The sequence below is a fragment of the Acinonyx jubatus genome, chromosome B2 (genome assembly GCF_027475565.1).
Source record: "Acinonyx jubatus isolate Ajub_Pintada_27869175 chromosome B2, VMU_Ajub_asm_v1.0, whole genome shotgun sequence".
Lineage (NCBI taxonomy): Eukaryota > Metazoa > Chordata > Mammalia > Carnivora > Felidae > Acinonyx > Acinonyx jubatus.
This window is the reverse complement of record NC_069385.1, coordinates 145,593,914-145,618,384: the sequence shown is the minus strand read 5'-3', so window position 1 is coordinate 145,618,384 and position 24,471 is coordinate 145,593,914. Positions and strand designations below refer to the sequence as shown.

General features: G+C 47.1%; 2 protein-coding genes across 4 annotated transcripts in view; both read right to left on the bottom strand.

Annotated features, from left to right (window-relative positions):
- The window catches only part of LOC106989350 (histone H2B type 1-A), a 340,681-nt gene that overhangs the window by 277,216 nt on the left and 38,994 nt on the right, over positions 1-24,471 (bottom strand). The gene's annotated exons all lie outside the window — the stretch shown is intronic.
- Positions 1,177-24,337, bottom strand: SLC17A4 (solute carrier family 17 member 4). Of its 3 annotated transcripts, none has more exons than XM_015086477.3 (12): positions 24,185-24,337; positions 16,655-16,777; positions 9,209-9,414; positions 8,473-8,706; positions 8,289-8,376; positions 7,710-7,796; positions 6,147-6,265; positions 5,863-6,024; positions 3,892-4,024; positions 3,664-3,811; positions 2,744-2,834; positions 1,177-1,828 (listed from the first exon to the last, which is right to left on the bottom strand). In XM_015086477.3, the coding sequence occupies exons 2-12, from the start codon at positions 16,740-16,742 to the stop codon at positions 1,694-1,696; spliced, it is 1,491 nt and encodes a 496-aa protein (XP_014941963.1). In that variant the 5' UTR covers positions 16,743-16,777; positions 24,185-24,337; the 3' UTR covers positions 1,177-1,693. The 3 variants fall into 3 exon arrangements, with proteins under 3 accessions (XP_014941963.1, XP_014941962.1, XP_026896253.1); XM_015086476.3 differs by having other exon boundaries at positions 3,702-3,811; XM_027040452.2 differs by lacking the exon at positions 9,209-9,414 and having other exon boundaries at positions 3,702-3,811.

The following is a 24,471-nucleotide window of genomic DNA, read 5'->3' as shown; positions in this document are numbered from 1 at the left end:
CTTGCTTATGCGAAGCGCCAGAATGGCCCTGCGTCCCTCCTCCCTTGATGCGACGCCGGCTCGACTGGCTCTGACCTCCTGGCCTACGACTCTGCATCGCGTACCCCGCGGCTTCTGTTGTCTGGCCCTGCTGCTGCAGGTCGCTGTCGGCTTCATCTTCTGGAGGTTTGGACGCAGTTTCTCTTGTTCTTGCTCCCATGGTTCCAGCTTCCTGCTTCGTTAGGGGACACACTGTCCTCGGGCCCCTGATGCTTTTACCTAGATGACGAAAGGAGAATCGTTTCCATGCTCAGAACACTTGTGACACCAAAGGCGTGAGTTTTCCACACGAAGTGGTTCTCTAAAGCCCTGTGGGCCCCAGCGGGGCGCCCCACAACAGGATTCAACTCTGACGCTAACTACCTGCAATTAGCCGAGACCCCACTGGTTAAGAAAGGCTTGGCGCCACAAAGCTGCGCCCACCTCGGCTACCAGTTAAGGTAGTGGGTGCCCGCGGTACCCACGCTTCTGTTTGACCCGGCTACGAGGTCGTGGGTTCCCGCGACCCCCTCCTCGGGTTTGAAAATTGGCCAGAATGATTCACAGAACTCGGGAAAACCGTTCACTTACTCTTACTGGTTTCTTAGACAGGACACAACCCGGGAACGGCCAAATGGAGAAGCTGCTGAGGGCGAGCAGCGCGGGCAGGGGCGCAGAGCTCCCATGCCCGCGCCAGGCGCCCCGCTTCTCCGGGGCCTCCGGACGCTCACCAGAGCAGGTGCTCTCGGAACCCCGTCGTTTAAGTTGTCCATAGAGGGTTTATTGCGCAGGCATGATTGATGAAATGATTGGCAGCTGACGAATAACTCGGTCTCCAGGCCCTTTCCCCTCCCGGCAGGCAGGATGGTGGAGCTGAAAGTTCTAACCTTCCACAGTGCCTTAGTGTCTCTGGAGACCAGCCCCATCCTGAAGCTCCCCGGCACCCCCAGCTCCCAGCCATCCCGTTACAAGACCAGAGACACCCTCATCACTCCACAGAGTCCAAGGGTCTTAGAAGCTCTTTTGGGAACCAGGGACTGGGTCCAGATACTATGACAACAGGTGCTCCTATCATGTCTATCACTGGAGGAATTACTAATCTGAAATTCTGGGGCTCTATGCCAGAGAGTGGGGGCAGAGACGAAATACGTATTTAAAAAAATTTTTTTTAAATTTATTTATTTTTGACAGAGACAGAGTGTGAGCATGAGCTGGGGAGGGGCAGAGAGAGAGGGAGACACCGAATCCCAAGCAGGCTCCAGGCTCTGAGCTGTCAGCACAGAGCCCGACCTGGGGCTCGAACTCACGAAGTGTGAGATCATGACCTGGGCCGAAGTCGGACGTTCAACCGACTGAGCCACGCAGGCACCTCCGCAATTACATATTTTTTCTTATGTCACAATATTAATAGAGGAAAGAGTGCAGAACACTAGAAATGCAGATACACCAATGCTTTCAGGAGCTCACAGTTAAATAACGAGCCTTTCCCTACCCGCCCCTGAACGATCCACGAGTGGAACCTTCAGTCCTACACAGCCGAGGTCTCTGAGAAATTACTGGAAACAAAGTCAATTCAGATTGAATGGCTAACCAGTCAAGCAGGTGCTTAAGAGGGAATGCCCACGAGGGCAAACAATGAATGGCTGAGCATTAGGATCTTGGCCATCCGGTTTGCTCAGAAATGAGTGAGTGTCTGCTCTGTGGCCCAGTCCTGGACCTCTGCTTGCCCGAAGATCAGGTAGAAGACCAGGCCTGATACGTTCACAGAAGCTGAAATCAAGAAGACATTTCTCCAGCCAAACTCGGAATCCTGGAAGCAGGAGGCAACAAATTGTCAGCGGTCTCCTAGCCCTTGGCCCTCCGAGTCAAGAAGGCTCTGGCACGTGTCCTCCTCCCCACCCCCACCCCCGCCTCTGTGGGCTTCCTGGTCTGTCCTAGAAGACACAAGTCATTTCGTGCGCCCTGGCCTCTCCCTCTGCTGGAACATTCCTCCCCCCAGATAGCCATTTGGCTCCCTTGTCTGCTTCTAGTCTTTACTTAAATGTTACTTTCCAGTGAGTCCATCCACAACCACCCTTTTTAAAACTGCAGTCTCGCCCCTTCTGATGTACCCTGTTCTCCTCTCCTGTGTTATTCTTCTCTGAGCACTTGGCCACTGTTCCATACGCTGTATGTTTTACTTATATCATTAGTTTTTTGTCGGCCACAACAAGCTTCACCAGAGCAGGGACTTCTGTTTGCTTTATTCCCTGAAACAGTGCACGGCATGTGCTAATGTTGAATTAATGAATGGATGAATGAATGAAGGCATAACAAGGGAAACAAATTCAGTTTGAGAATATCCATATTAAAAACCGCTGTTGCTCAGCGACTGGAAGGGAAGCCCCTCAATCACAGGCACACCAGAACGGTTGGCTACTGTATACGTGGCAAGCGGTGCTGTGAATACTGCTAGAAATTTTGATGATGAGGATGAAAGGCTCATCTTCTAAGGATTCTTAAAGCCTAAACTCCCAAAACTGCACATTCTTCATCACTCCACACCCTCAACATGGTAATTGCCCAGCATGAGCTGAGCCTAGGGTTAGATCACGAGGGGGTTAGATCACGAGGGGGCTCAGGACTCTAGAGCTTTAAGTTGAGCCACGTTGAGGAGGGGACAAAAATGTCTTCAGCCTGACTTCTGCTGAGTGACGCATATTTTTACCAGAGCGTTTGACCTCACCTGATTCATTATAAATCCAGCAAGAGTGGAAGAAGTGGCTCCCGATGCGTGAGCAAAGACTTGTGATAGTCCCTTGAGAAAGCCAGTGTACCTGAGACAGAAAAGAATGTTCCAGCATAAGCAAACCGTTAATCTCTGCTTACTTGCTGCAACCCTGTGCTCATCTCTGGGGATGCCTGGGGCTGACCCTTGGTCCAAGCTGAGTGAAACGTGCTGACTGGTGATCAGTAGAAGCCCGTGTGAGGGTCTGAGACTCCCCAGGGCAAGCTGTACGAACCGGTCAACATGGTGGATACAAAACGTCCAGATGGATGGTTTGCACCACATTTGTGTGTTCTCTCAGTCTCTCAGGTACCTGATCCTGCGGCCCTGTCTTGGGCTAAAAAAGATGCCTCACTGGGCGAGACCAAAGCCTCTCCCTTGTGTCATGGTGGTTAGGTGTCTAAAACTGGCATGTGTTGTGACCGGGAAAGGGTCCCGGGAGCTACAGGTGGAAGTCCCAGCCATCTTCCACACCACCTCTAGGAGAGGCCCGTGTTTCACTTGCTATCCCTTTATTCAAGCTTGATCTCTATTAAAGCTTTATGTGAGCCTTACGGGCCCTCCAGGGATCCACCTCTGTGTGACTGCAGCGTTTCCTGACAGAGAGCTTGGTGTGAGTACCCCCCCCCCCACCTCCACCCCTGGTTGGGCGGTGAGTGTGGCCACTGCCTCCCCCTGTTCTCCCCTTGGAAAACTAAGTTCCCAGGGGCTGACTAGCCTTGGGTCCCTTCCAGGAATTATTTGCACGTAGGGCTGTCACTAACATCTCCTGTGAGCTGTCACATGTATTGCTGGCATCTAACTGGTGCGTCAGAGCGAGTTTAGGGCCTTTGGGCCTGAACTGAGCTTCTGGGAGGATGAGGCCGAGGGGTTCCTACCGAGGAGCGATGTCCAAGAAGTTAACAAAAGCGCCTACTTGGCAGAAAGTGGTGGTGGTGAAAGACAGTGCCAACAAGGCCATGGTGGCGCTCAGGCTGGATCTGGTCCAGTGCAGGGACACGAGGGCTGCAGATGGGACGAGAACCCCTGCAGCGGGACAGGCACAGAGAGAAGTAAAGCAACTGTCCTGAGCCTCCCGCATCCATCCCCGTCCCCTTCATCCTTACCTATGGTGGTGAACAGTTTCCTGATGCTCATGAGTCGAAGGAGTTTTCTGGAGAGAAGGAAATCTGCCAATAGACCTCCGAAGATAGTGCAGATAAAGGCAGCCACCAACAGCAGGGATGTGAGGATCCCACTCTGAGGACCAGAGAGAAGTGAGCAGCGTGCCTCACTTCCCACACCACGACACAGATTGACAAGGTGGCTTGTCCACATCTGTAGCTTTTCTTTTTCTTTTTTCTTTTTTTAAATGTTTGTTTATTTTTGAGAGAGAGGAGGAGACAGAGTGGGAACAGGAGAGGGGCAGAGAGAGAGCGAGACACGGAATCTGAAGCAGGCTCTGGGCTCCAAGCTGTCGGCACAGAGCCCGACATGGGGCTCGAACCCACGACCTGCGAAATCATGACCCAAGCCGAAGTTGGATGCTTAACCAACTGAGCCACCCAGGCGCTTCCCCCCCCCCCCCCGCTTTTTTTTTTTTAATTTTTTTAATGTCTTAGCTTTTCTTTATATACATTGTCATCTTTAATACAAATTTCATGTTACTGGACTGAGCCAACCCAATTCCAGTGCCTGAGGAAAAACATGCATGTAGTTCAATTTGAAAAAAAAAAAAAACTAATGTTCTCTTTAAGTGTAAAGGTCACGTGGAAATAGGTTTTAAAAAGAACAAAACCCAATAGAAAAATAGACAAAGGATAGGAACAGTTTACAGGGATGGAAAAATAAGTGACTCGTGAACCTATTAAAAGATATCTGACCTCAAAGTAAAACAAAAACAAAAAGCTGTCAGAATGCCATTTTTCATGGGTCAAACTAGCAAAAATCCAACAGTTTTTTTGACGTGATCAATGGTGATGCTGTAGGTAATCAGGTACTTGCAAATATTACCAGTGTCCTGTGGGGGCAATTTGACAATAGCTATAAACGTTTATGCAGGGCACCTGGGTGGCTCAGTCGGTTAAGGGTCCGACTTCGGATCAGGTCATGATCTCCCAGTTCATGAGTTCGAGCCCCGCATCGGGCTCTGTGCTGACAGTGTGGAACCTGCTTGGGAGTCTCTCTCTCTCTCTCTCTCTCTCTCTCTCTCTCTCTCTGTCCCCCCCCTTTCTGCTCCTCCCCCACTTGTGCACATGCACACTCTCTGTCTCCAAATAAATAAGTAAACTTAAAAAAAATGTATTTCAGGGGCGCCTGGGTGGCTCAGTCGGTTAAGCATCCAACGTTGGCTCAGGTCACCATGTTGCAGTTCGTGAGTTTGAGCCCTGCATAGGGCTCTGTGCTGACAGTTCAGAGCCTGGAGCCTGATTCAGATTCCGTGTCTCCCTCTCTCTCTGCCCCCCCGCCCCCCCGCTTGCGCTCTGTCTCTCAAAGATAAAAACATTTTTTAAAAAAAGGCCTCCATGTTATAGGAATTGAAAGGCTCCTGCCAGACTATCTCAGCATCTGTTCATTTTGTGAACAGAGAGCTGGACACATGTGCACTTTTCTCTTTATGTGTCACACTTGAATAAAAAACATTTGTTAAAGAACGTTACCATTAAGTTTCTGGCAGAAGGCTTATTTGGAACTTTATGTCCTGTTAATAATCCCTCGTCTTCAGCATTTGTTGTTAAGCCTCCCCGTGGAGGCTTCTTCTCCGAGGCAGAACTTGTTTTGTTACCCCTTTATTGTTTGTGCTGCCAGCAGGGTGCCTTGTTTGCAAATGTTGACCGTTTTGAACATAACATAAGGGACATAGGTCCCTTAAGAATTACGACATCCTCCGAACATCAAGCTTACTTAGAACCATACCAGCCTTCCCCAAAAGGCCGTAGGTCACAGTGAGATGAATCAGAATTCAAGTGAACAGGGTTGCATTTCCTACACAAAAGTCCCAGGCTCACTTCCTTGGATGTTGTGGCCGTGAGCGGGACAGAGATTTACGTAACGAAGCATTTAAACAGGAGAACAGAATGGGCTTTCTCTGTACTTACGTCTCTGAGGTTAGCTTGAAGTATGGTGCTGAAGTATGTTGGTGTGTAGTCCATAAAAATATAAAAACTCCAGAATTCAGTGAAATGAAAGATTAAAATGGCCCAAAGTGGTAGGGATCTGACCATAGCCTTAATGGGCAGAGACCAGGCTGGTGAAGAGTCCTGGAAGAAAGCACCTCTCAATACCCTGCCATCAGAAGACAAGAGCTTTGTGCTGATGCCCTTCCCACCCATGAGCCACCCAGACGGACCCAGGGAAATGGCAGAGAAGTTCATCAGCGCACCTGCTGAGCCAGTGAATGCATGATGTATTCCTTCTCACCAGTGCTGATAAACGGATGATTTATGGGGTCCTCATAAAAAAGAGGAAACCAGAGAAAAGAACAGGCACAGCCAATTCCACCTAGGAAGAGGGTCCGGTTAGCCCTGGTTGCGAGTTGTTTCAGTTTGACACCACACTGAGAGGATTGCTGCGGTTGACAGAATGACTGTCCCCAAGATTCCACTCCTCCCTGCATCCACACCCTCCTGCGTGGCCCTGTCATTGGTGGAGGGTGCTTCCCCACCACTTACACATACATGATGACACCATTGGACAACCCGGCCTGATGAGTGTTGAGTGGAAATAAAATTGATCTTAACACTTTCTCTTTTAGGGTCTTAAAGTCTCGATGGCTCTTTTTACTTGCTAGCTTGTCTTTTACACATTTTTCCACAAAGGCACTGTGAGGAGTTACCATAGAGTGTAGAAATACCATACAGGCATTCTGCTTGGTTTTGAGAATAGAAGAGTAAGTACAAAGGTACAATTTTGCCATCAAGGAACTTGAAACCAAGTAGGGAGGAGCAGATACAAAAATGACCGCTGTCATACATCGAGAACGGAGGAAGTCCACAAATACTGTACTGAGTTCTTGCTTTGTAGGTACTGCTTACTATTTCTGAAAATCTTGAGCAGAGTTAGCCTCTCATTGCTTGAGTCATTTTTGTAACCTGCCCTTTGAAGTGTCTATGACAAAGCATTTGGAGGTTGACAAGCTATCGTAACCAATCTTCACACACTAGTGAATATATATTTTTTCTAGTGAATATATGGACCTGATGGTACAGGCACCCTTGATCTAAGAGTCTTCTCCTCGAACAGAAGCACCCTTGGGGCTCAGTGATCTTACAAGAATCACACGGTTTACAGGTGGGGTTTCAGAGAACGTTTTAAAAAGCCAAACACAAGCATTAGCTGAGAGCAGCCCAGCAGATCCCAACCAGGGAGGGGGAAGGCAGTATTTTGAAGTAGTAGAATATTGCTTCTGGAATCGTCCGTGTGTCTTTGGAAGCTTCTGCAGCTTCTCTGAGGGCAGTACAGCCACTCTTGAGCCCCACATGGTCTGCCCTGTCCTGCAGGTTCTACTGGTTGATTCTCTACGCCAATTGGCATTTTGTGGTTAGGTCACAGTCTCATAATTTTCTGGTTGTGATAGTAGGAGAATTTTAAAAGATGAATTAAATAAACGTAACTAAAAACATAATCCCACCAAGATAACATTTCCAACATCTTATAATAGAAACCTCTCTGGGGTTCTTTGTGGGTTCGGTCTAGAAGCAGGATGGACTGTTATGATGCCTGGAAAGTCATTGGTTTTTCTAGCTCCACATTCAGGCTACTGAGATTTAAATGTCCTTTTGCGAGATTCATAACGTGATTATCTGTGAGCATTATCCACTTTAGTTACACAAATATTCCTATCTATCAGGATTTGGTTAACCATAGATGACTCACATCACGAAAATCATGCGCAGCATTCTCTGTTGTGATACAAAATCCCAAGATATGAAAAGCCCCCACTCACCAAAGATATAGAAGATATAAGGCCACCCTATGGTCTGGCACAGGAAACCACCGATGAGGAAAATGATGAAGGATCCCAGCAGTTGCCCTGAACAGAAGATGTGAGGATGTTCTGAGTTTGAGTCAGGCTTGGGACTCTGTGTGCTTCCTCCAGACTGACCCCTTCCCAGAGCTGAGTTGCACAGCGATTAAAGTTATGAGCGGCGATCCAGACTACCTTGGTTCAAATCCCGCTCCTTCACTCAGGAGCTGTGTGATGTTGGACAAGTTGGACAAGTTGGATGTTGGACTAGTCTATTTGTATCTCAGATTCCCTTCTGTGTGAAATGGAAATAATGATGTACAGCTGAATTATAAGATTGTTCCAAGGCTAAAATGACATTTACATGTGCAAAGCACTTACAACCGTGGTTGGTATGCAGTTGGCAACCAGTTATGATTTGAAAAAAGATACTGCAGGGTAGTAGTGCTTGAGAGCAAGGAGACAGGGTAGTTGGACTATAAAGTCTTGGCTTCTGTCCATAGGTCATTGTAGAGTACTCTTAATGCATATGAGCTGAGAATTTAAGGCATCCATTACCTGATATGGCAATGTTGATGAGCTGACTCTTTTCCAGTGGGGGAGCCCACTTGACCCAAATTGTATACTGACTTGTTAATACCATACCCTGGAAAAAAAAAAAAAATCCCATTCTTGGCTATCTGAGGTCATTTGGGAACCTATCCGTATTCCACTTATACTTACTTAGAAAGTATCTTGGTACCTGGGTTATGCCTTGAACTATCCGAACGACAACAAGGAAGGCCACTCCAGCATCAGCTGCCAGTGGGATGAAGAAGGTCAAGACCGAGGAAAGAAACAGACCAACACCAACCAAGTACTTCGCTCCATATATTCCAGACATGTAGCCAATAGGGATTGTAGCCAAGAAGGAGCCATAGTTGAGAGAGCTGAGAATGATCCCCTGCATGTCAGGACTCCAGTCATACGTAGGGGCCTGGGTGACAAAGAGAATCTCACTGTTTATCTTTGGCCACCTCTCTCCAGTGCCTCCAGTCTGCCAAGTTCATTAGGAAAACCCAAGCATATGCCCAAGGTACTCTTGGCCTTTACACAGTTTCCCTGGTTACACAGTTAACGACCAACCAAGACCTAAGAGATCCCTTAAAGACAGAAAGGCTACAAAGAAAAAGCATGCTATGCTAGGCAAGGTGATTTTTAAAATCTGCGAAGGAAGAAAGCAAAAGTAACATAAATCTGTGGAACTTAATTGTGTGTGTGGTGGTTTTCGTCCTTGTAGGGGAAAAACGTGTGTCCGCTAACGAGTAGAATGATATCCTGCGTGCTTAGTCCCTGGTTGCAGCGTTAGACACAAGTAGAGATATAATCTGCTTAGCGATACAGTATGTTTGTGTGTAATACACTTTGTCGAACATAGTAGGTGCTTAATAAGTAAATAACCCTTTAGGTCGAACGGTGCAGAGTCTCATTAAACTTACCATTGGCTTAAATTCTTTTAGAGTTTCACTCCAGCTGTCCTGGGGGGCAGTGGGAGGCCTCTCTGTGGAGGTGTTGGATGGGCCAGCCAGGGCTGTGTTGTTCACCATAGCTGGGATGGCTATGCTCAGGTTCATTTGTTGGGTGAAAATCGAAAAATTGCAGAGATGCACGATGAGGGCCAGCCCGTGTCGGACTGAACAAAAGCCTGAGGTGGGGGGCACAGAAAGTCTTATCATTGGGGTGCTTTTCTCCCGCCTTTCGTAAGTCTGGAAAGGGGAGAAGATTGCAGTCTGTCTGTGAGGCAGAAACAGAGAGAGAGCAGGGGTTCCTCTGTAGGTGTCTGGTGGACACCTGTCCCTCCCCGCCCCCCAGGGGGTGAGGGGGTCAGGAACCTCCTCAGAACCATTACTTGAGCGGAGACTTGAAGAAGGTGTGGAACTGGCCAGAGCAAGTGTTAGGAAAGTTTTCCTGACGGCTCTGGGATGAGCTCATGAGAGAGGCTGGAAAGAAGTGGGATTGGGGGGTGCCTGGGGGGCTCAGTCAGTTGAGCATCCGACTTTGGCTCAGATGATGATCTCACGATTCGTGAGTTCGAGCCCCTCATGGGGCTCTGTGCTATCAGCACGGAGCCTACTTCAGATCCTCTGTCCCCCACTCCTGCCTCTCTCTCTCTCTCTCTCTCTCTCTCTCTCTCTCAAAAATAAACATTTAAGACGAAGAAGTGAGATTGGACAAAGAACTGGCTAGAAGCCGTGGTTGATGGGATACAGATAGTAAGAGCAGGAGTTTTTGGAAATGACTCCCAAGTGCCCCACCCTGTTACCAGGGAACTCGGCTGATTAACGGGTTAGGGGAAGGGAGGAGACGAAATTTGAAAGGTAGGCTAGGGCGGATGTCAGAAGCATGTAACTTCATCTCGAAACTATAATTGAGGCTCCCGTAAAATGTGCCAGTGATCCATGGGGGCTCTGGGGCTGTCCCTGGGGTTGAGTCCAGATGCATTAGTTTGGCAGCAGCTAGAAGGATCCATCGGCTGGCCCTGTAGAGAAATCTCAGAGATACAGTATGTAACCCTGTCCTCAAGGCACGTGGGTGCCCCCTTTCCTGGCTCCTGGCAAACACGCTCCAGATGGCCAGCCCCATCTCCTGCTGTGTGGGGATCCTCCTGGAGGGTTCCGGGGGTGGACAGACAGATCACCAGGTGTAACTCAGGGGGCATTTAGTTGAGACTCTCCCCTCCCCCATCCACAGGAATTGACGTTGGCGTTTTGAGAACATCATATAGATAGGGCAGATCAGATTGAGAGGGATGGCCACTCGTGTAGCATGTCTGCTCCTAGTCAACGTAGCGATGGCTCCCTGGGGATTCAAGTCTTTTTCTCTGGTCCAGGGTGAGATTTTACAGCTCTCTTCAGTTTACGTCCCACCCAGGTTTCTTAACGTACTTTTTATTGTTTCCAGAGCAGTCCTTTCTTTTCCCTATCATTCTCACATTTTCTTCCTTTGAGTTGAGAGCAGAAAACCAATCCTCTGTACGTGTTAAGTACTAATAATAGAAAAAAATAGGTGATTATGGTTGTCATGTTTACCATTTATTTCATTCTCTTGGGTAATCTATTCACTGGCAGTTTCTAAACTGTTAAATAGAAGCAGAGAGAGCGGCCACTCCTGTCCTATCTGGATTTCTGGGGAATGTTTCACACATCACACTGTTAAGTAGGCTGGTGGGACTTGGCCTTTCATTGCATGAAGCTATCCTGGTCCTGTTTCTTATTACTTTTATGTGACTGCATGAGTTTTATGAAATGTATTTGAATCATACAGTCAGGATACCCAGATCTGCTCTAGTAACAGCTGTGTGCTCCCGGGCAAGTTCCTGAACTATCTGTAGCCTCAGTATTCCACCTGTAAAATGGGGCTAATGATAGAAGCTACCTCAAGGTCCTGAGTGAGAATTGAGTTTATGTAAGTTCATTATAATTATTTATTAATAGCATTTGGCTCTCCTTACTTTCTTGAATTGATCTCTTCCTAATAGGATGTTTTAATGAAAACACATGACTTATTTTGCAAATATTTTGGCTAGAATTTTACGTTAGCGTATATAATTGAATTTGGGTGAATGTTACTGTGAATAATTGTGGGGGTGTAATTTTTGACATGCTAGTTTTATAAAGAAAGTTAGTTTTAGGCTTTCCATCTCAACCTGTGACCTGAAGTATTTTAGGTGAATAGCCATTTTGTTTTGTCTTAATATACTTTTTATTTTAGAACGGTTTTAGACTTAACAAAATTACTGAATTTCTGTACACCTCACACCCATTTTCCTCTTTTGCGAACTTTTTTTTTTTTTTAGAGAGAGAGAGAAAAAAATCTTAAGCAGGCTCCATGCTGAGCACAAAGCCTGACACGGGGCTCAATCCCGTGACCCTGAGATCATGACCTGAGCCGAAATCAAGAGTCAGTGCTCGACTGAGTCACCCCGGGGCTCCTGTTACAAACATCTTCTATTGCTCTGGTGCATTTGTCACACTTGATGGACCTACTGTGATGTGTTGTTATTAGCTAAAGTCTACACTTTATTCGGACTTCTTGGTTTTTACCTGATGTCTGTGTTCTGTTCCAGAATTGCATTCGGGATAGCATAGTACATTTAATCATCACATGTCCTCAGCATACGTATGGCTATGACAGTTTCTCAGACTTTCTTTTCTGATGGCCTTCAGGATCTTGAAGAGCAGTGGTCAGGTAGTGTATAGAGCGTCCCTCGACTGGGATTTGTCTGATATGTTTTCATGACTGGACTAAGGCAACGTGTGTTTGAGAGGAAGGCTGCCACTCTCTTCACGTATCGAGGGTCCATACTATCAACATGACTTATCACTGCTGATATTAGCCTTGAATCACCTGGTTTGAGGTAGTGTCAGGCTTCTCCACTGGGAAGTTACCCCTGTGTTCTCCCTTTCCAGACTGTCCTCTGGAAGAAGTCACACGCACAGTCCACACTGAAGCAGTGAGGAACTACACTTAAGGTGTAGCATCTACGTAAATATTTGTTATTTCTTCAGCCCTGGATACATAGACGTTTCCTGTTCCATAAAATCTCACCGAATTTTTCTAGCGAAACCACCAAGATCTACTTTGTTTTAAAAGGGTTAACTTTTCAACAACTTGCCTCACTTCTTACCTGGTTTTTTGACAGGAACGAGTTTTCTTAATGCAAATTGATAAATTCTATTTTCATAGAAGGTATATTATCTGCTTTCCCTGTAGCTAACACCTTATGTATTTTAAATGCCTCGTCTCCTTTGTCCCCACCATCAGTTATGTTGAATCTCTCTGCCTGATCGATCTGAGTTACGAATTGTTTCACTGCGGCGAATGGCATCTGCTCTCAAAGGATCAGCTCTTGTACGTAGATTTCATCGCGATTTCCTTCATGATTTGCGTTCACTTTTTTTTTTAATTTTTTTTAACGTTTATTTATTTTTGAGGCAGAGAGACAGAGCATGAACAGGGGAGGGTCAGAGAGAGAGGGAGACACAGAATCCGAAGCAAGCTCCAGGCTCTGAGCTGTCAGCGCAGAGCCCGACGCGGGACTTGAGCTCACGGAGGGCGAGATCATGACCTGAGCCGAAGTCGGACGCTTAACCGACTGAGCCACCCAGGCGCCCCTGCGTTCCCTTTTTCTGCCTTTGAGTTGTCTGTTCTGTTTTTCCAAGTACTTTCCTTGAAGTTGTAGACTCAGTGAACTGGATGCGTAATGAAGTTGCTTTCATCTATTCTTAGACAATCTTCATTGTCTTCCCTTCTTCCTGCCCATAGTTTTTTGATCCTCTTGACTTGCTACCCCTCTGCGTCCTCCGTGACTTTTTTAAGCCTTGGCTCTGTGTCACTGATTCGATTTTCTGTAGTGATGATTTCTTTCCTTGCTGCAGCTAATTCCTTTTTAACTCTGAAGTAATGTATTTTCCTCTTCAGTTTCCTTTCACATCTACGTGGGGTTCTTCCTTCACATTCTTCTGTTGATTTGCTTCCTACTGTCTAAGCTTCTTCTTATTCTTGAGAACTGAAATTAGGAATGAAAACAGTCCTCAGTGTCCCCAGATAAAATCAGCACAGCAGTGTGATATAATGGTTAGCAATCAGACCGCTGGGGTTGAAATCCAGATGACGCCTCTTTGTGCCTTGATGACTTAAATCTTACTTCCTCTGTGCTTGAATTCTGGCTCCTGTACAATGGTGACGATGCTAGTAACACCTTCCTTGAAGGGTTGTTGCAAGGATTCGGTGAATTAATCCGTATAAAGTGCTCAGAACAGTGTCTGGCTCACAGCATGCACTCATTATGCGATGATCGCTCTTTTATCTGATACATTTCTTTTTATTCCTTTCTGTGCTAAAGTATTCACATGGGTCCCTTGTGCTTCGTCTCTGCAGTCTTGGGCCATAAGGGTCAATCATTTGTGATTTCGTGCCCGTGTGTTGAAACCTTTGCAATGGGCCACCTTTGTGGTCTGAGGCCCCGTTGTCATGTGGTGGTAACAGGGCGTGTGTGAGTGGGAGGATGGCATCTTGCATTTCTTTCACCAGTCCAAGGGAAGTAACTCCTCTTCCATTAAAAACATTTTTTTAAAAATGTTTATTTATATTTGAGAGAGAGGGAGAGAGCAGAGACGGGGAGGAGCAGAGCAAGAGGGAGGCAGAATCCGAAGCAGGCTCCAGGTGCCCAGCTGTCAGCACAGAGCCCGACACGGGGCTCGAACCCATGAACTGCGAGATCATGACCTGAGCCGAAGTCAAACACCTAACCGACCGAGCCCCCCAGGTGCCCCACGACTCTTCCATTTTAATTTTGCGATGACCTGGTAGATTTTGAGGACAAGTCTCCCAAATGTCCCAGTTAATTTCTGCCATCACGCATGTTTTCCCTTGGTCTGTTGTACTGGCTCGAGATGCTAGGATGCCAGTGTTTAGAAAGGTGGGTGAGCTGTGGAGGGGTAGACATCAGGATGGGGGCCCATGGGAGCTTCACCCCATATCCCAGCGCTGCAGACTCGCCCTGCTGCTGGTGGTCTGCTGGCCTCTAGACACTGCCGTTCAGAGCTAGGAAGCATGAGCCAAGGCTTCAGTGTCCCCCTGTCTTTCTGTGTCACTGTACCATGCTCCAAGGACGAGAGTTTGGTCAGCTCTTGACATCCTCTCTCAATATCATCTAGAATGTATTAAACCAATCCACAAGTCTTAGCTTTTGTAGTGTGTGGTAGGGACAGTTCCCTAGTTTTGTGGGGTTTTTTTTAGATTTGTTTTTAATGCTTATTTATTTTTGAGAGAGAGAGCGCGAGTGAGTGGGGGAAGGGCAGAGAGAGAGGGAGACACAGAATCTGAAGCAGGCTCCAGGCTCTGAGCTGTCAGCACTGTGAGATCATGACGTGAGCTGACGTTGGATGTCTGAGCCACCCAGGCACCCAGGCTGAGCCACCCAGGCACCCCGGAACAGTTCCCTAGTTTTAACCTAGATGGAGATACTTTCTCAAGTGGTGTGCTTGTTTATTTCTGTGACTTTCAGAAAGGGATGTGATTGTAGACTGGCCTTTGAGTGACATTCTTTCCATGGGCTGGGGCTCTTTCCACGTGGGCTCTCGATGGGGAGGAAGGAAGCTATGCCTGATGCTGTTTGTGAAGATTCTCACTCCATCCTTGCCTTGCCAAGTTCTCCCCAGTAACAGAGAGACAGATACCTGAAAATGGCAGCCCTCAATCTACCATGCAAACTGGATTCCAACAAGGAGGGCGTTCTGGCAAGGTTTGGAAGGGTGGACGGTGAGAAGCCATGATGCCATGAGGCAGCTACAGGCCCATGTATGAGGGTTGTTGATGGTAGACGTGGGATTTCTGCCTGTGACGTTTGGTTGTCCCCTTGAAAATCACCCACTCAGGGCTGCACGTGGTCATCAGAGTGATGCATTATTATTAGTCCTCAGCAGAGGACTAAGCAAAATGGTAGGGCGGATGTCCTAGGAGACTGTAGAAGAAACCAGGAAGGTCGGCTATGAGTGTCACCACTGCCAAAAAGTGGGCTGAGCCAGGAACACTGTGTGAGAGCTGATGATCATCAACTCTGTATAAAGTTTATGTAGTGTTGACTGTGTGCCAGGCATTGTTCTAAATGGGTTACACATTATAACTAATTTAATCCTCGTTAAATTGTGATGTGAGGTACCCACTATTATTTTGTCTTTACAGATAAGGAAACGGAAACACACAAAGTTCAAGTAACTTCCCTAAGGTCACACAGCTCATAAATGGCAAAATCAGGATTGCAAACGTGGGAAATATTTATACACAAGTTCTTTATATTTCTGATGTTGGCGAGAGAGAGTTAGGATAGGAGAATTTGGCTGAGGGTATTGTCCTCTAGACTCTTAAGTGTTTAGAAGTGGATGAGGTCTTAGGGATGCAAGAGTCGAGCTCTCCCATTTTGCAGATGAGGAAGCTAGGCAATGGAATAGTATTTGTTCCAGGTCAAGTGGCTCATAGTTAACTGTAGATGGGGTATGAGAAGGCATCTGTCCTGATTTCTTCTTCAATGGGTAAGATGCAGAGAATCCTCTTGTCCTTCAGATATGCCCACTTCCCAGCAGACACCCTGGCCGAAATGTTGAGTATTGTGAAGCATCCCATCTTGGTTAGTGCTTTACTTTTCAAAAGCATTGTCTTCTTTTTAAGTTTATTTATGTATTTTGAGAGCAAGAGAGAGAGAGTGTGTGCACACACGTGGGGAGGGGCAGAGAGAGGGAGAGACAGAATCCCAAGCAGGCTCTTTGCCATCAGTGCAGAGCCCGAGGTGGGGCTCGAACTCACAAACTGTGAGATCGTGACCGGAGCCGAGATCAAGCATAGAGCTTAACCCACTGAGCCACCCAGGCACTCCCTCAAAGACATTATCTTATGAAAAGCTTATATCCGTAAGAGAATTAATGAATCACACAGCTCTTGAGTCATTAGAAATTTAGAGTAAAATAAGGTGTTCAACAGTTCTTCTGAGTGAGAAGCTCTTGGTCGTGCTTTAGACAACATGGAAGACAGAAAGTGACTTCTCGGATACGGTGGAAAGGAAAAGTCTTCTCTCTTTGAGGCAGGTGTGGATCTATATGGGCAGAGAGATCTAGTGGGATGCTCCTCAGTTTAGAATCGGAAAAACCAAGACTGGTCTCCATGTTTTCTACTTAGCATCTGTTCTGAATTTTTATTTATCTGTAAATCATGTCTTGATACCTACCTGTCCTATGTACCTTCAAGGTTTCTTTCAAGAAGTGAAATAATTCTCAGTAAAAAATGCTTTATAGTTGTCTGGAGTCCTTGGCAATTGGTGGTAGCAAGAAGACGCTGTGTATCACCAACAGGGAAGTCAAGGTGACACAGATCCAAGTACGTGAACTTACCTTTCCTGGAGGTTTGCGTTTGAGCCATATTGAAATTGCCATCACTGGAAATATGTCCCATTGCCTCAGCTTCTGCTCTGGTAGACATTTTGGTTGTCTTCTCCCAGGACTGGTGTTCACCTCCTGAAATAAAAGAACACAAAAGCAAATACAGGGTGACACGTGTCCAACATCACACATGACAGTGCCCCAATTCTAAGAAGGAGGAGGAAATATTTGGTGGGAAAGGTGCTAGACCAGGGTTCAGGAGACCTGATGTGTTGTCCAGACTCTATCAGTAGGCAAATGTGTGGCCTTGGAAAGGTCACAGTTACCCTGGTGTTAGTCTCTGCATCTCAAAAATGAAGGGTCCGGTATGGGTTGCCTTAATGGGTCATAACATTCTTTCCAGTTCTGTGTTCCCGTGTCTCTCAATGGATATAGGAATCAACTGGATGTTAAAACTTGACAGTCTTTGAAATTTCATCTAGAAGATTCCAGTGGATTAAATTACCCAAAAACCTGTCTATTACAAGCATCTAGAGATACCAGACGAAATATGGCAAACATCTTTTTAAAGACATAGCTCCAAAGATAGCAAGAGATATCCCCATGGATGTAATGAAAAGTTTGCAGTATGAGCTAACTCTTCAGTGACCCTGGGACTGGGGTGAGGAGCCAGCATCAGCTTCCGTGACATGGGATCTTGAGTTCCCTGGGGATGAGGGATAGAGCCTTAGACTTCTATCTTCTTGCCAGGAAGGTGATTGTAGTGGAGATCCTATTATAGAACCAGAGCCCTTGAAGGAGTTCAGAACTGAGTTAAAGAGGCTCTGTCCCTTGCAACAGCGAGCCAATGACAACTTTATGCTGTCCTGAGCTCTGGTTTGAAAATAAAGATCCTCTCCTGGAAATTCTGAAAATTCACAACTGTATCATGGAGAGTTGGGGGTTGGAATTTACACAGTTTTCATTGTCTGAGAACTCTTTCTCAACTGAACAACTCCTCTAAGAACTGGGCCCAGGCTGATGTCCTCAACACAGATCACATGGAATTACTGAAGGTGAAGCTCCACTTAATATGGAGATCCAAAATTATAAACAGTCACAGAAGCAACCATCCAAAGCAAACCCTCGGACTGAACACATGGCCAGATCAAATTGCCGAGATCTTCCAAGGGTAAAATACACTGATAAATGCATTATATAAGCGTGCTTAAAACAAGTGAAGAAATACAGGATAGTCTCTAAAACATAGAAGACACCCAACAGAACAGGCAGATTTAAGAAAGACACTACTTGAAATCTGAACGGCAAACTTAGGCATTAAAATAGGAAACTAAGTGACTAGACGTATCTAAAAGACTGAATGAGTGAAATAAAAGGTAGAGCTACGTGAATGATACAGAATAAAGCTCAGGGAGATCATGAGGTATGATAGCAACATTAGGGGGCCTGGAGAAGAGAATGAAAAGGTCCAGAATATGTCGAATGAGACTTCTAGGAGAAGAAAAGGAAGAGACTTGAGGAGAGGCAGTACTTCAAGAAATAATGATCAAGGCTTTTCCAGAACGGATGAAACAATATTCCTCAGATTCAGGAATCACAATGAGTCTGAAGCCCGAGAAATGAAGTTAAAGCTACACCCAGCTACACCTGCATCTAATCATAAGGATCCCGTGGGATGCAAAAAAAGCATGAAACTATCTGTAGCGATAGGTGCCATAAGAGGTCATTAGCGGGGATGAGAGGGTAGAAATGAATTACAGTATGATATCAGATAAGAGAGTGGGGTTTTTTAAACTTCAAGATCATAAAAAAAAAAAGACAAAGTATCAGAAAGTGGGTGAAGAGTGTGTTAACTACCAGGACAATACATAAACAGATGACGAACAGATATGGGAAAATACACCCTGCCTTACTGTCAAAGACGTGGACATTAGAAGAACCAGATCTTCTTATTTCTTACCCATTTGCTTCCATAAATATTTAAAAGACTTATCGCTGAGTTTAGGCAACAGTGTGGGGAGATAAGCTATTTGTGGGAATCGGTGCATCTTTCCACTTGATATTGGTGCTTCATGGCGTCTACCAGAGAGTACTACGCACAGCCACACGAAAGTATGTCCCAAGACCGTCTTTGTAGCAATATTTGGAGAAGTGAAAAATTAGCAGCTAATTAAAGGTCATTAATATTTAAGTAATTAAGTAAAGCACATATTTTTTGGAATACTATACAGTCATCAAAAAGAATTAATAAAATCTCTCCACGTAAATATATAAAGATTGAAAAGGCATATTAAGGAGCGCCTGGGTGGCTCAGTTGGTTAAGCATCTGACTCTTGATTTCAGCTCAGGTCACGATCTCATGAGTTTGTGAGTTCGAGCCCTGCATCGGGCTGTGCTCTGACAGTGTGGAGTCTGCTTGGGATTCTCTCTCTGCCTCTCTCTCTCTGTCTCTCTCTCTGTCTCTCTCTCAGAATAAATAAACTTTAAAAAAGAAAAGAAAAAGAAAAGACATATTAAGTGAAAAATGCAAGTTGTAAATTCCAAGGGATACATGCACCCTGATGTTTATTGCAGCCTTATTTACAGTAGCCAAGATATGGAAGCAGCCCAGGTGTCCATCGATGGATGAATGGATAAAGAAGTGATATACGCATACAATGGACTATCACTGAGCCATAAAACGAATGCAATCTTGCCATTTGCAATGATGTGGATGGAGCTAGAGAGTATAATGCTAAGCGAAATAAGTCAGAGAATGACAAATCCCATACGATCTCACTCATAGGTGGAACCGAAGAAACAAAATAAACAGGCAGAGGGGCAAAAATGATAGAGAATGAGAGAGAGACCAATCAAGGAACAGACTTAACTGTAGAGAACACACTGATGGTCACCAGAGGGGAGGTGGGGTGGGGGGAGGGGGAAACAGGTGATGGGGATTAAAGAGGGCACCCGTCGAGATGAGCGCTGGATGCAGAATTGTCGAATCACTATATTGTACATTTGCAGCTAGTGTGGCACTGCATGTTAACTAACTGGAATTAAAATAAAAACTTGAAAAAAACAAGGAGAAAGCAAGTTACAGAACAAGAAGTACCATGGAAATAAAACAAGGGAAGCGTACATAAATATAACATTACATTGTGTAGTTTGTGTGTTTGTAAGGGAGCAGAAAACTATGAACAGAAAAATCCTAACACGGAGACAGTGACAGCTGTCATCTACGTTGTCCTAAGCTCTGGTTTTAAAATTAAGCTACAATAATATGGTAAGCGTGGTCCTTCCCTCGGGAAGGATGGGCACCAGGGAACTCAACTGGATCTGTGGTGTTGAATGAACTACAACAATGCTATATTTATGAATGATTACTGTGATTCAAAAATATATCTAAAACGGCAGCAACAGCACAACTGTCATAAGAGCTGGTCACAGTGTCTGGAGCTTGGGAACCTTTCATCCTGACGGATCCCTTCACAGATTGTGCACGGATTTGCGCGCACGCGCCTGTATGTGTGTGTGTTGTGTGTGTGCACGCCTGGATGTTAAGGTGGGACTCTTACTCGGGGCACCCGGGTGGCTCAGTCAGTTAAGTGTCCGACTTCGGGTCAGGTCACGATCTCATGGCTCGTGGGTTCGAGCCCCGCATCAGGCTTGTCAGCACAGAGCCCACTTCGGGTCCTCTGTCCCCCTCTCTGTCCTTCCCTCACTCGTTCTCTCTCTCTCTCTCTCTCTCTCTCTCTCAGAATAAACTTTAATTAATTAATTAATTAATTAAAAAATGGGACTTGTACTCGATGCGACTGAACCCAGACTATTTTGAGAACACCACAATGAGTGTGGCCTCCATTCCCAAGTGTTAGGAGACCAGCATCTGGGACTGAGAAGGAGGCTGTTGAGCCCACTTCGAGGGCACTTCAAGGGCCCAAACTGCTGAGATGTAGAAGCTGAGAGAGAGTTTCTCGAGAGAAAGCTGCTGGTTTGGTCTGTCACTCATTCACCCTGCCTCCGTGAGAGAGGGGGTTGCGGGAGGCGGGCGCTGCCCTGCCCTTTGTGTCAGATGATAGAAGCTGCCTGCCAGGGGGCTGTCCAGAGACCTTGACCTGTGTCTGCTGGAGGTTTGGCTGTGTGCCTGCGAGTGAGAGAAGGGGCTGGTGAGCGACATCTGCCTCAATCCAAGGGCAGGAGGCTGCGCAGAGCAGAGCAAGAGCCCCTGCCAGCCGAGCCGTCGGGCACCCGAAGCAGCCCCGGCAGCAGGTGCAAAGAGCCCCGGGCAGAGAGCGGCAGGCTCCTTCTGAGCCAGATGTGGACGACTCGGGAGGGCTCCGGCCAACAGTAAATCCTGCGCCAGAGAACTGTCTAGAGGGGCCACGTGACCCCAGAAGAGGCAGATGGGCCGCAGGAGGCCCAGCAGCTGACAGAGGCGTGGTAAGGGTGTCCCCAGTGGGGAGCTCTCTGAAGGACTCCGCATCGACCACCCTCCCAAGCCCCGAGAACACCAGTGCCAGGCCACGAGAGTCTCCATCCCAAATCGCTTCCCGCCTCTTACCAGCCGCCTCCCTGGCTCCCTAACCACCAGCCCTGGAAAGATCAGAAGCCTTAGCAGGGTGAGGCAAGGAGCTGCCCGAGAAAGGGAACGAGAAGCCAAGCCACATGACCCTCCCCCCCCCCCCCCACCCCGCCAAGGTCCAAGCTGGAGACAGGGAGAAGATCTGGTGTTTAAAAGTGTAGTTAACACACGGCGTCATGTTCGTTTGGGGCGTCCAATAGCACGACCCGAAAGTTCTCTACCTGACTCGGTGCTCAGCACGACAAGTGGACGCTTAGCCCCCTTTATCTGCGTAGGGAGACGCTGTACTGTGAGATAAAGTTTGGAAGCCTGTGCTTCCCATCAGACCGGACCTCTTAGTTATAACGTGATTATATGAAAGCTGAAGACAGCCAGCGGACTTTGTACTGTGCGTGGCTCTGGTGGCCCTGGGAGCAGTCCCGTCAAACGAAGGGATGTGTTGCTGTAGACGTAATTTGTGTATCGTGTCGGCCCACCTGTAGGGCAGTTGGTTGAGCTGCAAGGATAGTATCTGTCACAGGAATCCAAGGCTTTCAGACTAACGCTTTTTCCCAACGGTCAGCCCCTGTGAGGACTCTCCTGAGAGGTCACTGACTGCTAGTTCCTTCATTGATTTGGCAAATGTTTGTTGAACCGGCGAATGGAGTGTTATGCGTCCTTAGACCTTTCTCTCGCAATTGTGGCCAAAGGGCTTCGTTCTCATGAGATGCCCCCTCTCTGTACTTGCTAGGACGGAGGCACTTGCCAGGTATTCTGATAACCGACAGCGGTGCCTCCCGCGTCGTCCCTGGCGGCGTCCCTGGCCCTCCATCAGATGTGTCCTGCCCTCGTCCTCCACTGCCAGCTTGGACTGCCTTGTCAACTCCAGCTGGGCCACCAGGAGAGGCGCCCCGGAGAAGAAAAACCTTGGGGCACCTGGGGGGCCCAGTCGGTTGAGCGTCCAACGCTTGGTTTCGGCGCAGGTCATGATCTCGCAGTTTGTGGGTTCGAGCCCCGAGTCGGGCTTCGGGGTGACAGTGCAGAGCCTGCTTGGGATTCCCTCTCTCTCCCTCTGTGTCCCTCCCCTGCTCATGCCCTCTTTCTCTCTCAAAAGAAATAAACTTTCAAAAAAAAGAAAAAGAAAAACCCGAGAATGGCATTTGCTACGAAGAAGCTGAGGGTCACAGTGACAGCCACTGGGTAACTAGCAAGAAGAGGGCAAGTGCTTTACCAGGTTGTATGGAAAGTTCCATGTGCGCTGCAGTGGGAGGGGTGAGAAGAAAGTAGCCCTGAGCAAGAGCGTTCCAGGCAAGGAAGCGGCAGGTTCGCCCAGGTCCGGTGCAGAGGGAGCGAGCAGGTTCATGTGGCAAGGGAGACCTAACTGGTGGGCGGGGGCCATGCCACGTGGGGTCCTGCAACTTGAGGAAGGGGACGGGATTCACTTGGCTGCGGAGTGATGCATGGTCTCTAAGGGACAAGACCGGGAGCTTGGGCAGAGGCGGTGGTAGCCTGCGCAAGCATTGATGTCTGGGTGAGGCTGCTTGTGGGGCTGTTTTGGAGTTAAAGCCAACAAGAATTGCTGACGAGGTGGGGAGGGGAGGAGAGAATGGGGCAGATCGTTGGAAATTTCTAGATGTATGGCTTGAACAAATGAGGGAGTGGCGTTGTGCTCGGTAGAGATGGGAAAGGGAGCAGCGAGCGGGAAGGAAGCGGGTTTCCAGAAGGAAAATAAGAGTTTCATTTTGGACTGTTGGGTTCGAGATGCCTTTAGACCGAGAAGAGAAGATGGCCTGGCAGGCACTGCGTCTGTGAATCTGTAGCTTGGGCCCGGGGGCCCGGGTAAGATATAAACTTGAAGGTCATCCCTCTTCCCTATTTAATCAGACTAAGTAGATTAGGAACAACCCGCAAGGATGCTGAACGCGTCATTCTTCTCTCCGTTGGCCGTTTCCCTGGCCAGCGCTGATTCTGTGTCTCTTCCCTTTGCACGAACCCCTGTCTTCTTCATGAGCTCCCTGGGGAGTGAGACTCCTCCTTCAGGTCCCCAGCTCAGCTGGCTAGAAACTCACATGTTTTTATACCTGGCCTCAGCACTGAACATTTTCTCCGTACACGAAGCAGCTTGAGACTCATATTCACAGCTCCCAAATCAGAGTCCCCTGCCCCCAAATCTTCGCCCAATAACTACTTCCCAATGTCATGGATTCCATTTTGTGTTACTTCTCCCCATGCATAAATTCATTGGAGGCGTCTTGTCTGTTTTGATTAATTTGATCTTTTAGCCCTGATAAAATCTTCCTTTTCAGAATTCAGCTTTCGCATTTTTATCTCACCATAGATGTGATCAGTGCTTTATTATTATTATTATTATTATTATTATTATTAATGCATTGCACAAAAATTAGCCCAGTAGATGACTCTTAAGCTGCAGGTATCCAGTCTAGTCCCAGTATTTGGGTAATAGTCATCCTTAAAGCATAGTTTAAAGTTGCTGGTTCACCTCCATGTGCTTCAGATAGTTCAGACTCTCTCTCTTTCTGCAGCTACTTAATTTTTTTTTAATGTTTATTTATTTTTGAAGGAAAGAAAGAGACTGAGTGGGAGAGAGGCAGAGAGAAAGGGAGACACAGAACCCCAAGCAGGCTCCAGGCTCCCAGCTGTCAGCACAGAGCCCGACGCCGGGCTTGAACCCACGAACCGCGAGATCATGACCTGAGCTCGAGTCAGACGCTTAACCGACTGAGCCCCCCAGGCGCCCCTCTTTCTGCAGTTATTGTTTTGGATGATTTTGTTCCCTAAAGCTTTATTCCCTGGGGTTCTGGAGCTCTTGCTTCTACTAGGAAAGGGTGATGTTCTCTGTCACTTTGCAGAATTATCTTAGGAAAGAGGAGTTCTCTTCACTACCCCACAGCCTCTACCCCAAAATAGCAAATGAGAAAAAGACCCACCCTGTCCCCTCAAAAGCAGAATGTTGAGGGGAAAGACTGAAGACTAACCTGAGAGAGTGCAGGGTCCTCATTTCTTTCCAAAAAATGCCTCCAAGTTTTTCAGCATTTTCTTCAGTGTCTTAAATCCCCATGTGGTAAATGATTACCTCAAAACCGTTAGCCCGTACGCTCTTCGGTGGGAAGATTTTACTGGGTCAGTGGTTTAATCTTTAACTTTCATTGGTCAGTTGACAAGTAGACCAGACTCCTTAAATCGTCCTCATGCTTCGCAGCCAGCAAGGTCCCTCCTGTCTTCCCCAATCTTCCCATCAGAATCCGCATTCCTTCTCTGTAGG